A 16448-nucleotide genomic window follows, 5' to 3' on the forward strand; every position below is an offset into this window, starting at 1 on the left:
TTTTCTGAAAGCAGAAGCCTAGTATAATAAAATGGCTACAGTTGCATTTTTGAAATGCCCGGCCATGATCAATGGATGGATGAGCATTGGCCGGCAATGGATGATCAATGGATAAGCATTGCCCAGCAATGGATGACCAATGGATTAGCACTAGCCAGCAATGGATAACCAATGGATGAGCACTGGCCAGCAATAGATGACCAATGGATGAGCACTGGCCAGCAATGGATGACCAATGGATGAGCACTGGCCGGAAATAATCAATGATGAGCACTGGCCAGCAATGGATGACCAATGGATGAGCACTGGCCAGCAATGGATGGATGACACACAAAGACATGCTGGGAGGTTAATTGGCTCCACTATGTGTATGTATGGATGTGAGTTGGGGACGTTCGATTGTAAGCTGTATGAGGGCAGGGACTGATGGGAATGTATATGTAAAGCGCTGAGTAAATGGACAGCGCTATAATAGAACCTGAAATAAATAATAAATGGGCGAGCAACGGCCAGCAATGATCATCTATAGAAAACTGCATTTTAACTACCCACTGATTGGCTAAAATTTGTATCTCAAGATTAATATTCTGGGGCTGATGTTTTCATGAAAATGCTGATTTCCTGGCTGCACCTGGCTTCAATACTATTGAGTTGTAGATTCAGAAGACGCACACGGATCAGAAAAATCACAATTTCTTGCCTGCATACTTGTTGTTTCGAGGGGGCAGTGACTTCAAAGTGCTGGAGCCAGGATAGATCAGCATGGCAGCCAGGCAACTAGCATTCTCAGACCTCATCATTCTCCAGGTTTCTTCAATTGACTCCAATTACTAAAAGGTGTAAATCAAATGGTCATATATATAAGGAAGTAAAAATGAAGGGGGTCTGGCCAAATAAAGGAGTAGTATCACCCCCCCCCTCCCCCCTGGGACAGCCGAAACACAAACAGCAGTGTGGGCCTTGTGCTAGTTTTAGTAAAAGCGACATTCCATACCGTGCCATCAGTGCCACTTTCTCTCATAGAATTAGTTCCTTTGCTGGCCACATGCTGAAGAAACTCACTTATCAACACCATGCCTGCCTTCTTCATGTGATTGTATTAGGGCTGGGCAAAAAATCGATTTATCGATTTTGTAGTGTAAAACGATTTTTATTTTGCAAACTCGATTTTTTTGCCACAATAGTTTTTTCGGACTTTTCCACGTTTCGTCCTTGTGTGTTACCATAGCGCGATATGAGCCAGCCCCCGTCCTGCGTAACCGACAGTACACACACACTAGAGGTCACTCAGGGGCCCCCATGCGGGACACTTACCTGTATAGGCGGGCCACCCTGGGCTCCAGCCAGCTCCTAGTCTGCTGCACACCGCACAGCCAGGCCCGGGAACCGGTCACAACACACCGAGAACTCCCCAGTAACCGGACCACCGCTGCTGCCACTGCCATCTCTGCTCAGAGTCTACGAGGAACGAGCCAATCAGCGGCCACCACCAGGCCTGGATGTGACGTCAGCTGCCGGGAGAGGAAGCGGGCGGTGCGTCTGAGGGGAGGCGGGGCTTATACCTGTACAGGGGCTGTGATAGGTACAGAGACTAGCCACACCTGTACAGCGCTTCTCCTCAGTCCTCCACACAGGTGTGAGCTCTCCTCCTGTGAGCCTTCCCTCCCCGCTCAGCACCCCTCATTCCACACAGTCCTTGTGCGTTACCATAGCGCGATATGAGCCAGCCCCCGCCCCGCATAACCAGAGCCTCATTTACTTTTTGTTTTGGGATTCTACGCATTTTAACTCTTGAGGACAAGCATAGCAATAAAGTTGCACTTTTGACACTATATCTGATGTCTGCAGTCATTTTTTAAGTGCATTGAAAAAAAAAAAAAAAAAAAAAAAAAAAAAAATCGAATCGAAACTCAAATTTTTCTTTAAAAAAAAAAAAATCGAAGATTTTTTTTTTTTTAGGCAAAAATCGCCCAGCACTGGCCAGCAATAGATGACCAATGGATGAGCACTGGCCGGCAATAATCAATGATGAGCACTGGCCAGCAATGGATGACCAATGGATGAACACTGGCCGACAATAATCAATGGATGATGAATGATAAGCAATGGATGAGCATTGGCCCGCAATGATTAATGGATGAGCCCTAGCCAACAATGATCAAATGATAAGCAACAGTCAGCAATGGTCAATGGATGATAAATGAACAATGATGAGCAACGGCCTGAAATGAGCAATGTATGAGCATTGGCCAGCAATGATCAATAATGAGCAATGGCCAGCAATGATCAATAATGAGCAATGGCCAGCAATGATCAGCAATGGATGAGCAATGATCAACGGCCGGTAATGATGAATGGATGAGCATTGGCTAGCAATAATCAATGAGGAGCATTGGCCAGCAATGGATCAATGGATGATCAATGATAAGCAATGGATAAGCATTGGCCAGCAATGATCAATGGCTGGCAATGATTAATGGATGAGCAAAAGCCAGCAATGATCAAATGATAAGCAATGGTTGGAAATGATCAATGGGTGAGCACTGATAAGGAATGGCTGAGAAACGGCCGGAAATGAGCAATGCACGAGCATAGGCCGGCAATAATCAATGATGAGCAAAACACGAGCATAGGCCGGCAATAATCAATGATGAGCAATGCACGAGCATAGGCTGGAAATAATCAATGATGAGCAATGCACAAGCATAGGCCGGCAATAATCAATGATGAGCAATGCACGAGCATTAGCCGGCAATAATCAATGATGAGCAATGCACGAGCATTAGCCGGCAATAATCAATGATGAGCAATGCACAAGCATAGGCCGGCAATAATCAATGATGAGCAAAACACGAGCATAGGCCGGCAATAATCAATGATGAGCAATGCACGAGCATAGGCTGGAAATAATCAATGATGAGCAATGCACAAGCATAGGCCGGCAATAATCAATGATGAGCAATGCACGAGCATTAGCCGGCAATAATCAATGATGAGCAATGCACGAGCATTAGCCGGCAATAATCAATGATGAGCAATGCACAAGCATAGGCCGGCAATGAGCAATGGATGAGCGGTTGTCAAAAATAAACCCCGGTGTCCAGATTTATATAAAGTGTAAGCTCAGCCTTACATAAAAAGCTCCGCCCCCTATGGGTAGAGAGAGCTAAACCTACCTACCAGCCCGCCTCCCTCACTGTTTAACCACTTGCTGTCCGGGGGGACTTTTTCACACACATTACAAATACTTGGTATAGATTTTCTGAGGGTAGAATTTTTTTTTTAGGCAAAAATCGCCCAGCCCTAGATTGTATAGTAGAAAATAAAAAAGCAGCACACCAATGAATCATCACTCTGCTCCCTCCTCCTCTCAGCAGGTTTCCTACAGGCAGCAGCCCTGATTGGCCCCTAGGACTGCCTCTCCCAGTCTGAGTGCTGCTGTACAGAAGATAAAAGTACACACACTTGTAGGATTTAAAACATTTTTATGATTCTTTAATGGATACATTTTTGCATTTATTCAAACCAATGACAAGTGAAGCCAAACTTTTGTTTGCTTTGGATAGAGTGGGGGGGAGGAGTTAGAACCCGTCAGGCTTTTGTGCCAAAGGAAGATCCGCCCACCTAATGTGTCACCGGAAACAGAAAGCGATGAGAGATCCGAGTCATCCTAAGAGCAAGAGGCGAGGGTAAATTTTCCATAGAGGATCTATGGCTGGGATCCTCAAACTACGGCCCTCCAGCTGTTGCAGAACTACACATCCCATGAGGCATTGTAAAACTCTGACATTCACAGACATGACTAGGCATGATGGGAATTGTAGTTCCTGAACAACTGGAGGGCCATAGTTTGGAGACCCCTGATCTAAGGCCTCATTTACACATGTGATGCCCACTGAGATCTTCATTCGGATCACTCTTCAGAAGGCATTTGATAAAGGGGTGTTATCGCCTGTTTTAGCCCTGTACACATTTGCAGCCCCCCCCCCCCCCCCTTTAAGGTGAACAGGCCATGCTCAGCAGGCGGTACTGTCACCAGAACACAATACTAGGGATAGTTTTTTCTACACCACATTGCATAATGGCCGTGAAATTTGTACACACCCCCCCCCCCCCCCGCCTTTGCAGCTCTAGGGGGAGCAGTAAAAACACGCCTCAACCTCACGTTTTAACTGCCACTCAACCAATTCCCCTCACTTTGTTCCTCTCACTTCCTGTTGTGTCTCTGGAATGGAAACAAAACAGCAAAAACTTGGCAAGGTTTTTCCCCATCCTGACTATCCAAAAGGTAAAAAAATAAATAAAATAAACCACACAGCATTAGAGTTGTCACCAGAACAGGAATAGTGAGTAAATCTTTCAATGGGGGACACTAGTTCTGGGGACAACGGTCTACCAGGGGATTCCCCTCACTTAGGAGACAAATCCCTGTGGTTGCCATGAGACAGGGAAATCTCCCAATGGGACACAGATGGCGAAAATGACAGAAATTATGAAACTTTATACTCTAAATAAAATGAAAAAAAAAAAAAGTTTTAGTTAAAGTTTTTTAATTTATATTGGAAACGAATACTTCGAAAACCTTAAAGTGTAAAGTTCCAGATTTTCTGTAAAGTTGAAGATGACCGTACACGGGACCGCCTCCCCCATCCCCCCGGTCCCGATGTACTGAAGTCCCACCACCCTCCGCTGTCAGACGCCGCCATGCAGCTTCACCTGTCTGGGGTAGCAGAAATCTCTGCGGCTTTCTCTCCTCTCTGTGCTAAAAGGAGGGGCTAGACGGATTCTGATTGGTCACGCCATCCATGTGACAGTGCTGACCAATCAGAATCAGTACTGGCTAAGCAGTATGGATAGGAGATAAAACCATGGTCATTTCTAATCTCCGGATCGGTGAAGCGGCATGCCGGCGTCTGACAGCGGAGGATTGTGGGACTCCTTTACAGCGAGACCGGGGGAGGGGGAGGCGGTCCCGTATAAGGTCACAATACAAATTTTCTGTAAAGGTAAAACTTACGCTTTAAAAAAACTTCCATGTGGCTTTATTGTCACAAACATGCTCAGATCTGTCCAATTACATAGAGAGGACCACATGTGTGTTATATAGGTGGTCACATGACAATACAAACGCTCACCTGCAGGTGGCACTGCAGAAACCACACTTTACAGTCCCAGTTAGTCCAGGTTTATACTGGAAATGAATTGCAAATTGGTCAACGTGGATCCTAAAAACACCGACATTGTAATGCTGTGAAAGTGTTCAGGATCTTATAGGTTCACAGATTACCCGTCCCGTCCCAAAATCCAAGACAAGCCAAGAAGAGTCCTCTGACATCGTCTACACAGGCAAGGAAGGGAAAGCGGGAATTACTCCTTGAACTTCCACTCCTGGCGGCACATAGGGCAGTGCTGCTGTACTTGCTGGGAGTTCAGCCACTTGAGGATGCAGTGCATGTGGAAGCAGTGTGAGCAGTGACCCCACACCAACGGGCAGTCGTCTCCTGGAACCTTACCTGGAAAGGGTTAAATAAAAAAAGTGCAATAAACATAAAAAATCCTTTCCAGGTCTGAAATATTCACCACATGGATGTTTAGTAAATGACAATTCTTACATGCTTCTGTACTGCTGATATAGAGACAGACCACTGCATCAACACACACACATGGTTCAACCCCTTCCCCATCTCAAACTCTATCCCTCCTCCCACCCCACCTCTACACCACCTCCACCTCTACCCCACCTATATACCACCTCCATCCCTCCTTCACCCCACCTCTACAGCTCCTCCACCTCCATCCCTCCTTCACCCCACCTCTACAGCTCCTCCACCTCCATCCCTCCTCCATCCCACCTCTACCGCTCCTCCACCTCTACCCCACCTATATACCACCTCTACAGCTCCTCCACCCCCTTACCCCACCTCCATCCCTCCTCCACCACCTTACACTACTTCTATCCCTCCTCCCCCTTTCCCTACCTCAATCCCTCCACCCCCCTTACCCCACCTCTACACTACCTCTATCTCTCCTCCACCCCTAACCTACCTCTATCCTTCCTCCACCCCTACTTCTATACCCCACCTTTATCCCTCCTCCACCCCTACCCCACCTCCATTCCTCCTCCACCCCTACCATCCTGCCATTCTTCTTCCACTCCTACCCACCTCCATCCCTCCTGCACCCTTACCCCACCACTACCCCACCTCCATGCATCCTCTACTCCTATCCCACCTCAAACCCTCCTCCACCCCTATGCCACCTACAGCCCTACCATCCCTCCTCCACCACCACCTCCTTCCTTCCTCCACCCCTACCCCCACCTCCTTCCTTCCTCCACCCCTACCCCCACCTCCACCTCCTTCCTTCCTCCAACCCTACCCCCCACCTCCACCTCCTTCCTTCCTTCATCCCTACCCCCCACCTCCACCTCCTTCCTCCACCCCTACCCCCCCCACCCCCTTCCTTCCTCCACCCCTACCCCCCACCTCCACCTCCTTCCTTCCTCCAACCCTACCCCCACCTCCACCTCCTTCCTTCCTCCACCCCTACCCCCCACCTCCACCTCCTTCCTTCCTCCACCCCTACCCCCCACCTCCACCTCCTTCCTTCCTCCACCCCTACCTCCACCTCCTTCCTTCCTCCAACCCTACCCCCCACCTCCACCTCCTTCCTTCCTCCATCCCTACCCCCCACCTCCACCTCCTTCCTTCCTCCACCCCTACCCCCCCCACCCCCTTCCTTCCTCCACCCCTACCCCCCACCTCCCACCTCCTTCCTTCCTCCAACCCTACCCCCACCTCCACCTCCTTCCTCCTCCATCCCTACCCCCCACCTCCACCTCCTTCCATCCTCCACCCCCTACCCCCCACCTCCTTCCTTCCTCCACCCCTACCCCCCACCTCCACCTCCTTCCTTCCCCACCCCTACCCCCCCACCTCCACCTCCTTCCTTCCTCCAACCCTACCCCCCACCTCCACCTCCTTCCTTCCTCCAACCCTACCCCCCACCTCCACCACCTTCCTTCCTCCACCCCTACCCCCCCACCTCCACCTCCTTCCTTCCTCCAACCCTACCCCCCACCTCCACCTCCACCCTTCCTCCACCCCTACCCCCCACCTCCACCTCCTTCCTCCAACCCTACCCCCCCACCTCCACCTCCACCCTTCCTCCACCCCTACCCCCCACCTCCACCTCCACCTCCTTCCATCCTCCACCCCTACCCCCCACCTCCATCCTTCCTTCCTCCACCCCCTACCCCCCACCTCCACCTCCTTCCTTCCTCCAACCCTACCCCCCACCTCCACCTCCTTCCTTCCTCCATCCCTACCCCCCCACCTCCACCTCCTTCCTTCCTCCATCCCTACCCCCCCACCTCCTTCCTTCCTCCATCCCTACCCCCCCACCTCCACCTCCTTCCTTCCTCCATCCCTACCCCCCCACCTCCACCTCCTTCCTTCATCCCTACCCCCCCCACCTCCACCGCCTTCCTTCCTCCATCCCTACCCCCCCACCTCCACCTCCTTCCTTCCTCCATCCCTACCCCCCCACCTCTTTCCTTCCTCCATCCCTACCCCCCCACCTTCTTCCTTCCTCCATCCCTACCCCCCCCACCTCCACCTCCTTCCTTCCTCCATCCATCCCTACCCCCCACCTCCTTCCTTCCTCCACCCCTACCCCCCACCTCCACCTCCTTCCTTCCTTCCTCCACCCCTACCCCCCACCTCCACCTCCTTCCTTCCTCCATCCATCCCTACCCCCCACCTCCCTCCTTCCTCCACCCCTACCCCCCACCTCCACCTCCTTCCTTCCTCCATCCCTACCCCCCACCTCCTTCCTCCACCCCTACCCCCCACCTCCACCTCCTTCCTTCCTCCACCCCTACCCCCACCTCCACCTCCTTCCTTCCTCCAACCCTACCCCCCACCTCCACCTCCTTCCTTCCTCCAACCCTACCCCCCACCTCCACCTCCTTCCTTCCTCCAACCCTACCCCCCACCTCCACCTCCACCCTTCCTCCATCCCTACCCCCCCCACCTCCACCCTTCCTCCATCCCTACCCCCCCACCTCCTTCCTTCCTCCATCCCTACCCCCCCACCTCCACCTCCTTCCTTCCTCCATCCCTACCCCCCCACCTCTTTCCTTCCTCCATCCCTACCCCCCCCCCCCACCTCCTTCCTTCCTCCACCCCTACCCCCCCACCTCCACCTCCTTCCTTCCTCCACCCCTACCCCCCACCTCCACCTCCTTCCTTCCTCCATCCCTACCCCCCCCCACCTCCACCTCCTTCCTTCCTCCATCCCTACCCCCCCCACCTCCACCTCCTTCCTTCCTCCATCCCTACCCCCCCCACCTCCACCTCCTTCCTTCCTCCATCCCTACCCCCCACCTCCTTCCTTCCTCCACCCCTACCCCCCACCTCCACCTCCTTCCTTCCTTCCTCCACCCCTACCCCAACTCCATCCCTCCTACCCAACCCTCTGCACCTCTATCTCTCTTCTACCCCTACTTCTACCCCTTTACCCGATGTCTACCACTACACTCACCAACATTTACCCCCAACCCCACCTTTAATCCTCCTCTAATCTGTCTACCCCACACCTTTATCCCTACTCTGCCCTTACCCTATCTCTAGTAGCTAATCTACACATCTCTACATAGATATGTTGTACAATATCAAATATGGAAGATGAAGCATGTAATAATCTTAAAGACACATGATTAATTTAAGGCAAACCATGCAATAACTAAAATACATGTTCAATAAAAATATGCTAATACACTACATCCATTTTGTTACAATTTGTTGTTGTTCCTCCTGGCATAACTACAACCCGACAGAACGTATGAAATCTTATTAGGTGTGGGAGGAGAAATTCCCTTTATGGATGCAGAAGCCGAGAGATTATAAGTCAGGGGGGACAGAGAATATAAAACTAATTATTTAACGCATATTACCATGTGGCGGTATTATAGAAGTGTGGAACAGCTGTGTGCGGAGGCCATGGGATGTAAATCTGCATCAATGGCAGCGGTGGCATGCATGGAATTCCCCGTGGCCTTATCCATTTATCAGCATTCTGTAGTAAGAAATGTCTTTACATGTGATTAGGCTGAATTCAGTGCTCTGTACACAGAGGCACTTTGATCACCTGTGGCAATCAGTGAAATGTGAAGCAGTCGCTGGGCAAGTAAGAGACTGAGGGCCTCTTCACACCAGCGGGTAGTGGTAAGACGCACATCACTGCAAAGCATGGCAATGCGTGTGTTGAATGACAACTCAACGCCCCTCCACAACCCAAGACAGCACAACACAACGCTTAAAGTGTGCTACAAAAACAACGCATGCACTACATCTTACATGTATTAACCTCCCTGGTGGTCGGATTATGTCCGGATTTCTGTGCTAAAAGCGGTACATTATTTTGCATGGAAATTTGTTTTTATATTTTAAAACTCCTCTTCCCCTGCCATCCCCGCTATCCTCTCGCTGTGTGCTCGGCCGATGCCGGCACCTGTCTTACGGTTCCCTTCCCTGCGAGCGTTGCGACGCAGGGGGGGAGGAACCGGCGGCAATTTCAAAAATGTAAATACACCAAATGAGATGATAGAAAGCTGTGATCCTAACGGATTACACTGTATCATCCCATCTCACCACAGGATTTCACCTGGTGACTTCTCCAGTTCTTTGTGCCTGGAAAATAGAGAACGACCATGGCGTCCAAAAAGCGTTCTTTTTGCGCAAAAGCAATTTTAGACGAACTGGAAAACAGCGACAGCGAAACTGAGTTACTTGAAGAACTGAGCGATAGCGATTGGTGGGAAAATTGGTCATCAGGTACGGAAAGTGAGGACAGCGATGATTCTGATGTCTCTTTCTGGCACATCGTTCCGTTGGAAATTCTGAAGAATCATTTGATAAATTTCCCAAATTCCACAAGCGATGTGCCAGAAAGAGACCTCAGAATCGTCGCTGTCGTCATTTTCCGTACCTGATGACCAATTTTCCCACCAATCGCTATCGCTCAGTTCTTCAAGTAACTCCATTTCGCTGTCGCTGTTTTCCAGTTCGTCTAAAAGCGCTTTTGCGCAAAAAGAACGCTTTTTGGACGCCATGGTTGTTCTCTATTTTCCAGGCACAAAGAACTGGAAAAGCACAGGCAGGGCACTGGAAAAGTCACCAGGGGAAATCCTGTGGTGAGATGGGATGATACAATGTAATCCGTTACCGATCACAGCTTTGTATCATCTCATTTGGTTTATTTACATTTTTGAAATTGCTGCCGGTTCCCCCCCCCCCCCCCCTGCGTCGCAACGCTCGCAGGGAAGGGAACTGGAAGACAGGTGCCGGCATCGGCCGAGCACAGAACGGGGAGAGAGTGTGAGGACGCCGGGGAATCGCAGGGAAGGTGAGTGTGATTCTGGGGTAATCCCGAGTGTGGCTCAGGATTACCACTTTTGGTACTGAAAATTAACCCCGAGCCACACTCGGGAATACCGCTAGGGGGGGGGGGGGGGGGGGTTAACAAAAAATGTCATCCTTTCAATTTAATGGTCTTATATTTGCCACTTACCTTTGGTATTGTCCTTATACTGTAATGATATACTATAAAGCCCAGTGGATCTATTGTGATGATCCAGTGGAAGGCAGGTGAAGCATTAGAGGTATTCACACACACAGGGAATCATACACACACACACGTGTTGTGGCGGCTTCATATGAGGATTGCACTACTAAGTTACATATTGCTGCGCAGGCCTGAGTGGGAGCAAACATTCTAGTGCAGGGGTGTCAAACTCAATGTCATTGTGGGCCGCATCAGCATCATCGTTGCCCTCAAAGGACCAGAGCACCCCAACCCCCCCTTACATCAGATCAAGAGTCCCCCCAGCATCAGAAGTCGAGTCCCCCACCCTCCCTACATTACAGTGCACCCCCCTATCTTGTGCTGCTGACGGGAAGAAGTTGGGGGTGGAGCTGGGGAGCAGAAAAAACAGGGTCTGGAGGAGGACCAGAGGAGGGATTGACTCAGGGGCCGGAGACTGAATGCTGAGACCAGAGGAGACGGAGACGAGGAGATGCTGCAGCTGCACAGAGAGGTGAAGAATCTGTAGGAGGAGGTCTGTCCTCCTCTCTGCTGCCGATTGTTGAGACAGAGTGGGGGCAGAAATGAGGGTGGTACTGCAGCTGCAGGAGAGGGGCAAGGGCTCACATGAAATGGCCGGGTGGGCAGGATTCGGCTTGTGGGCCTTGTGTTTGGCACCTGTTCTAGGGCCATTATTCACAGTTAACTGATGATCTGCAGGGCCTTTAAAGCGTCACCTATAAAACATTTTAGGTACTGAAGTTTGTTATCATTTCACGTCTTGACATGTTGGGTATAGGCTTGTGACGGTATCAGATTTTCATGCTGCGATTAATTGATTAAGGTTTTGCCACGGTATACGGTATTATCACGGTATTCTATTATTAAATTTAAATTATTAAATTTCCACCTCACTTCAATTTCATTGCTGAATTTAGGGGCTTTGGTTCACTTATGCACATTATTATATAGTCAGTCAGTACAGACTCTGTGAACCAGGCCTAAAATAGGTCATCAAGCAGTGTCTGGCCTAACTGGTGATAACTGGTCCTGGCGCTCGGCTCTGATCCGATGGCCTGGTCATTAAGAGGGCAAATCCTTGTGGTCAAGAAGTGGTTAAACCTGAAGGAGGTGTTGTTTATAAATTACTTTACTATTGCTTTAGGCCTGGTTCACATGTATGCGGGTTGGTGGTTCACATGTATGCGGGTTGGTGGTTCACATGTATGCGGGTTGGTGGTTCACATGTATGCGGGTTGGTGGTTCACATGTATGCGGGTTGGCGGTTCACATGTATGCGGGTTGGCGGTTCACATGTATGCGGGTTGGCGGTTCACATGTATGCGGGTTGGCGGCCCACATTTGCACAGGCATAGCAGCCCATTGATTTGAACGGGCTGCTATGCCTTCATTTTCCGCAGAAAAAAGGTGCATGCAGCATTTTTTTAAAATTCAGTGGCCTTGAAATCCATCCTGCTTTTGCACCATGCGACTAACCTGCAGTTCCTGCTCTGGCAAGCTTTCTGCATTTTTTGTATACGTGGGCACGGCATTTAAAAACAGTTTGCGTGTGCAGCAACGGCAGGTAAGTCGCATGGTGCAAAAGAAGGATGGATTTCATGGCCACTGCATTTTTTTAAATTCTGCATGCACCTTTTTTCAGCTGAAAACGCAGGCATAGCAGCTCAAGCCCATTCACATCAATGGGCTGCTATGCCTGTGCAAATGTGGTGCCCCAACCCGCATACATGTGAACCGCCAACCCGCATACATGTGAACCACCAACCTGCATACATGTGAACCAGGCCTAAAGCAATAGTAAAGTCATTAATAGATAAAAACACCGCTCCTCCTGCAGGTTTAACCACTTATGGATCGCAAGGATTTGCCCCTTTAAAGACCAGGCCATCGGATCAGAGCGCCAGGACCAGTCATCACCAGGTAGGCCAGACACTGCTTGATGGCTATATAATAATGTAATGTGGGCTGCTATGTGTGTGTGTGTGTGTGTATGTATATGAGCTGCACGATTCTGGCCAAAATGAGAATCACGATTTTTTAGCTTGGAATAAAGATCACGATTCTCTGTGTAACAAAAAAAAAAATTGGGATAACTTTACTGTTACGTTTTTTTTTTTATTCATTAAAGTCTATTAATTGCGTTTGAAAGACTGCTGCGCAAATACAGTGTGACATAAAATATTACAACAATCGCCATTTTTTTCTGTAGGGTCTCTGCTAAAAAAATATATAAAATGTTTGGGGGTTCTAAGTACTTTTCTAGCAAGCAACAAGTGTCAGAAAAAGGTCCAGTCTTTAAGAGGTTAAACTTCCTTTCTCCCTGGCAGAGGGAAGGAAAAGATACAATGTAATCATTTTTGTTTATAGTTAGGAGACTTAATGCTGAAAGGCTTAGCTGTGTGAGTGAATGAGTCATCCAGCTCACTAAAATGTATCAATTCACAAGTCAGACCCAGGAGCAGAGAAACTCGGTATTTTAAAAATGCCACAATAACAATACCGTGGCTATGCAATACCGCGATATATCGAATTACCGAAAACCGGCATATGTCTAGTTGGGTATCAATTTACTCGACGCAACGACTTCTTTTATAACTTTCCTGAACACTGCACAATATATTGCATTTGTGTGCCCTAAAATTATCCTTAGTCCCTTGCAGATTGCTATGGGGGCACCTGAGCCAAACTGCAGCTCTGTGTATCCATTCAGACATGGAGCTGCTGTTCGGCCACGTCCCCTCGCTCCCCTGATTAGCTAGCTGACTTTGACAGCAGCGGGAGCCAATGGCGTCACTGCTGTGTCTCAGCCATTCAGGAGCAATGGCCAAGGGACTCGTGGATATTGCTGGATAGAGATGGGGCTCAAGTAAGTATTCAGGGTTGCTGGGGGAGCTGCTTCACACAGAAGGCTATACATACATACATACACTATATATACATATATACACACACGCGATTCTGCACGGCCGGCCCACACTATAGCAGTAAATCTCTAGTGCGCGGTCGGCAAGTGGATAAGGCAACTAGGATAAAAGAGAACCTGCAAATGATTTCCTTTTAGGATTAATAAAGTTTTCTGACTCAGCCGCCCTTTCAGGGTGAAGAGACACTCTGGTCAGAATGACCCCCTTCCTGTTGGTAGTCACCGGCTCCGCCCGCAAGTCCTCGGGAATCACAGGGTGCTCCTGGGTACAGAGCAGAATGTGACCTCCTCCCAGGATGCAGTGATTTGGCATGAGCAGCCAATCACAGGCCCTAGACACTGTACTGTGGGGGAAGGGGCAGACATCATGAACCTTGTGTAAGCTCTGACACCGACCTTACACAGGGGGGGCGGGGATTATTTAATATGGAAGTAAAGTTGATGTGTAATCAAATAGGTAGAAGATTTCCGACTGAGGAGACCCTTTTGGTCTCTTCTGCTATAAATACATCCTTCTACCGGTCACCGGTCATGTATAATGAGCCACGCATGCGCAGCTCAGAGAACAATTACACCCCCGATCCGTGCCGCAGTGATGTGACTCCTATGAGCATGCGTGGGAGTGGCGTCTACGTGGCCTCGCCTATCAAGTGGCTGAAGGCACGGGACCCGGAAGGAAGATGGGGGAAGAAAACGCCCCGGGAATAAAACATCGGACAGAATAGTAAATCCGACCCACATGTGGTACTGTCCCCCCCCCCCCCCCCCAATACTCACAGTCTGGACAGCAGCCATTGAAGGCCATCCGGCAGATGCCGCAGTTGTCATCATTGGCCACCCAGAGCCAGGAGGCCACCCCATTCCACGACTTTATATGAACCTTCATTACTCCTCTGCTGGAAGAGAATGAGAGACATTCACTATAATCACACCGACAGCTCATATCCCCCTCCCCCCCCGACAGCTCATATCCCCCTCCCCCCCCCGACAGCTCATATCCCCCTCCCCCCTGACAACATAGCCACCCCCCCCCCCTCCAACCCCTACAACACAGCCGTCCAAACTCCCCCCCCCCCACCCGGACAACACAGCCACCCCCCCCCTTTCCAACCCTGACAACACAGCCACCCCCCCCTTTCCAACCCTGACAACACAGCCACCCCCCCTCCTTTCCAACCCTGACAACACAGCCACCCCCCCTCCTTTCCAACCCTGACAACACAGCCACCCCCCCCCCCCCCTTTCCAAACCTGACAACACAGCCACCCCCCCCCTTTCCAAACCTGACAACACAGCCAGCCACCCCCCCCTTTCCAACCCTGACAACACAGCCACCCCCCCCCCCCCTTCCAACACAGCCACCCCCCCCCCTTCCAACCCTGACAACACAGCCACCCCCCCCCTTCCAACCCTGACAACACAGCCACCCCCCCTCCCTTTCCAACCCTGACAACACAGCCACCCCCCCTCCCTTTCCAACCCTGACAACACAGCCACCCCCCCCCTTTCCAACCCTGACAACACAGCCACCCCCCCCCCCTTTCCAACCCTGACAACACAGCCAGCCCCCCCTTTCCAACCCTGACAACACAGCCACCCCCCCCCCCCTTTCCAACCCTGACAACACAGCCACCCCCCCCCCCTTTCCAACCCTGACAACACAGCCACCCCCCCCCCCTTTCCAACCCTGACAACACAGCCACCCCCCCCCCTTCCAAACCTGACAACACAGCCACCCCCCCCCCTTCCAACCCTGACAACACAGCCACCCCCCCCCCCTTTCCAACCCTGACAACACAGCCACCCCCCCCCTCCTTTCCAACCCTGACAACACAGCCACCCCCCCCTCCTTTCCAACCCTGACAACACAGCCACCCCCCCCCCTTTCCAACACAGCCACCCCCCCCCCTTTCCAACACAGCCACCCCCCCCTTTCCAAACCTGACAACACAGCCACCCCCCCCCCCCTTCCAAACCTGACAACACAGCCACCCCCCCCCCCTTTCCAACCCTGACAACACAGCCAGACACCCCCCCCCCCCTTTCTAACCCTTCCAACACAGCCAGCCACCCCCCCCCTTTCCAACCCTGACAACACAGCCACCCCCCCCCCCTTTCCAACCCTGACAACACAGCCACCCCCCCCCCCCCTTTCCAACCCTGACAACACAGCCAGACACCCCCCCCCCCTTTCTAACCCTTCCAACACAGCCAGCCACCCCCCCCCCTTTCCAACCCTGACAACACAGCCACCCCCCCCCTCCTTTCCAACCCTGACAACACAGCCACCCCCCCCCCCCTTTCCAACCCTGACAACACAGCCCCCCCCTTTCCAACCCTGACAACACAGCCATTACCTCCCCCTCACACAGCTTCTCGGTGGCGCTCAGCACTCGGCTGCTTCCGTCTGACTGGGTGTAGTTGGTCCGAGGACGCGCCGTGCGACCACTGAGGAGAACGTATTTAGGGCAGCGACGGTATGAGCTGTATAGCAGACGCTGCGGCGGCCATATTTGTTATGGGCGGGTTGCGTAGGCTACTGGGGTATCAGGCGGCTATTTTTGGTGTGGGTTGCATGTGTATGACTAATAGCGTAGCAGAATTTGCAGAGTCCATGTTGGTTAAGGGCGGAGTGGTCGTAACAACCTAACAGCGGCGGTGTGCGGTTTGGGCAGAGTGTTCTATAGCCATTGGTGTAACAGGTGCTACAGTGGCCATGTTTGTTATGGGCAATGTGTATTACTAAAGTTGTAATGTGTGCTGCAGTGGCCATGTTTGTTATGGACAATGTGCATGGTACCTGGCTACTGGTGTATTAGGTGCTGCAGCAGCCATGTTTGTTATGGGCAGTGTGTTCTATAGCCATTGATGTAACAGGTGCTACAGTGGCCATGTTTGTCATGGGCAATGCGCATTACTA

At 51.1% G+C, this 16448-nt stretch overlaps 1 protein-coding gene across 1 annotated transcript; it reads right to left on the reverse strand.

Annotated features, from left to right (window-relative positions):
• Positions 1 to 5295: 5295 nt before the first annotated feature.
• On the reverse strand, positions 5296 to 14454 carry ANAPC11 (anaphase promoting complex subunit 11). The gene is made up of 2 exons (XM_082272911.1): positions 14306 to 14454; positions 5296 to 5513 (listed from the first exon to the last, which is right to left on the reverse strand). Exons 1-2 carry the CDS (start codon positions 14412 to 14414, stop codon positions 5368 to 5370), a joined length of 255 nt encoding a protein of 84 aa, XP_082129037.1. The 5' UTR covers positions 14415 to 14454; the 3' UTR covers positions 5296 to 5367.
• Positions 14455 to 16448: the final 1994 nt, after the last annotated feature.

Source organism: Pelophylax lessonae, assembly GCF_965119305.1.
Source record: "Pelophylax lessonae genome assembly, chromosome: 11".
Taxonomy (NCBI): Eukaryota; Metazoa; Chordata; class Amphibia; order Anura; family Ranidae; genus Pelophylax; species Pelophylax lessonae.

Excerpts from the sequence above, each read along its gene's own strand:
- ANAPC11 (XM_082272911.1), bottom strand. The coding sequence starts at position 14,414 with ATGAAGGTTCATATAAAGTCGTGGAATGGGGTGGCCTCCTGGCTCTGG. Across the intron at positions 5,514-14,305 it reads CAATGGCTGCTGTCCAGACT|GTAAGGTTCCAGGAGACGAC; the intron begins GTGAGTATTGGG and ends AACCCTTTCCAG.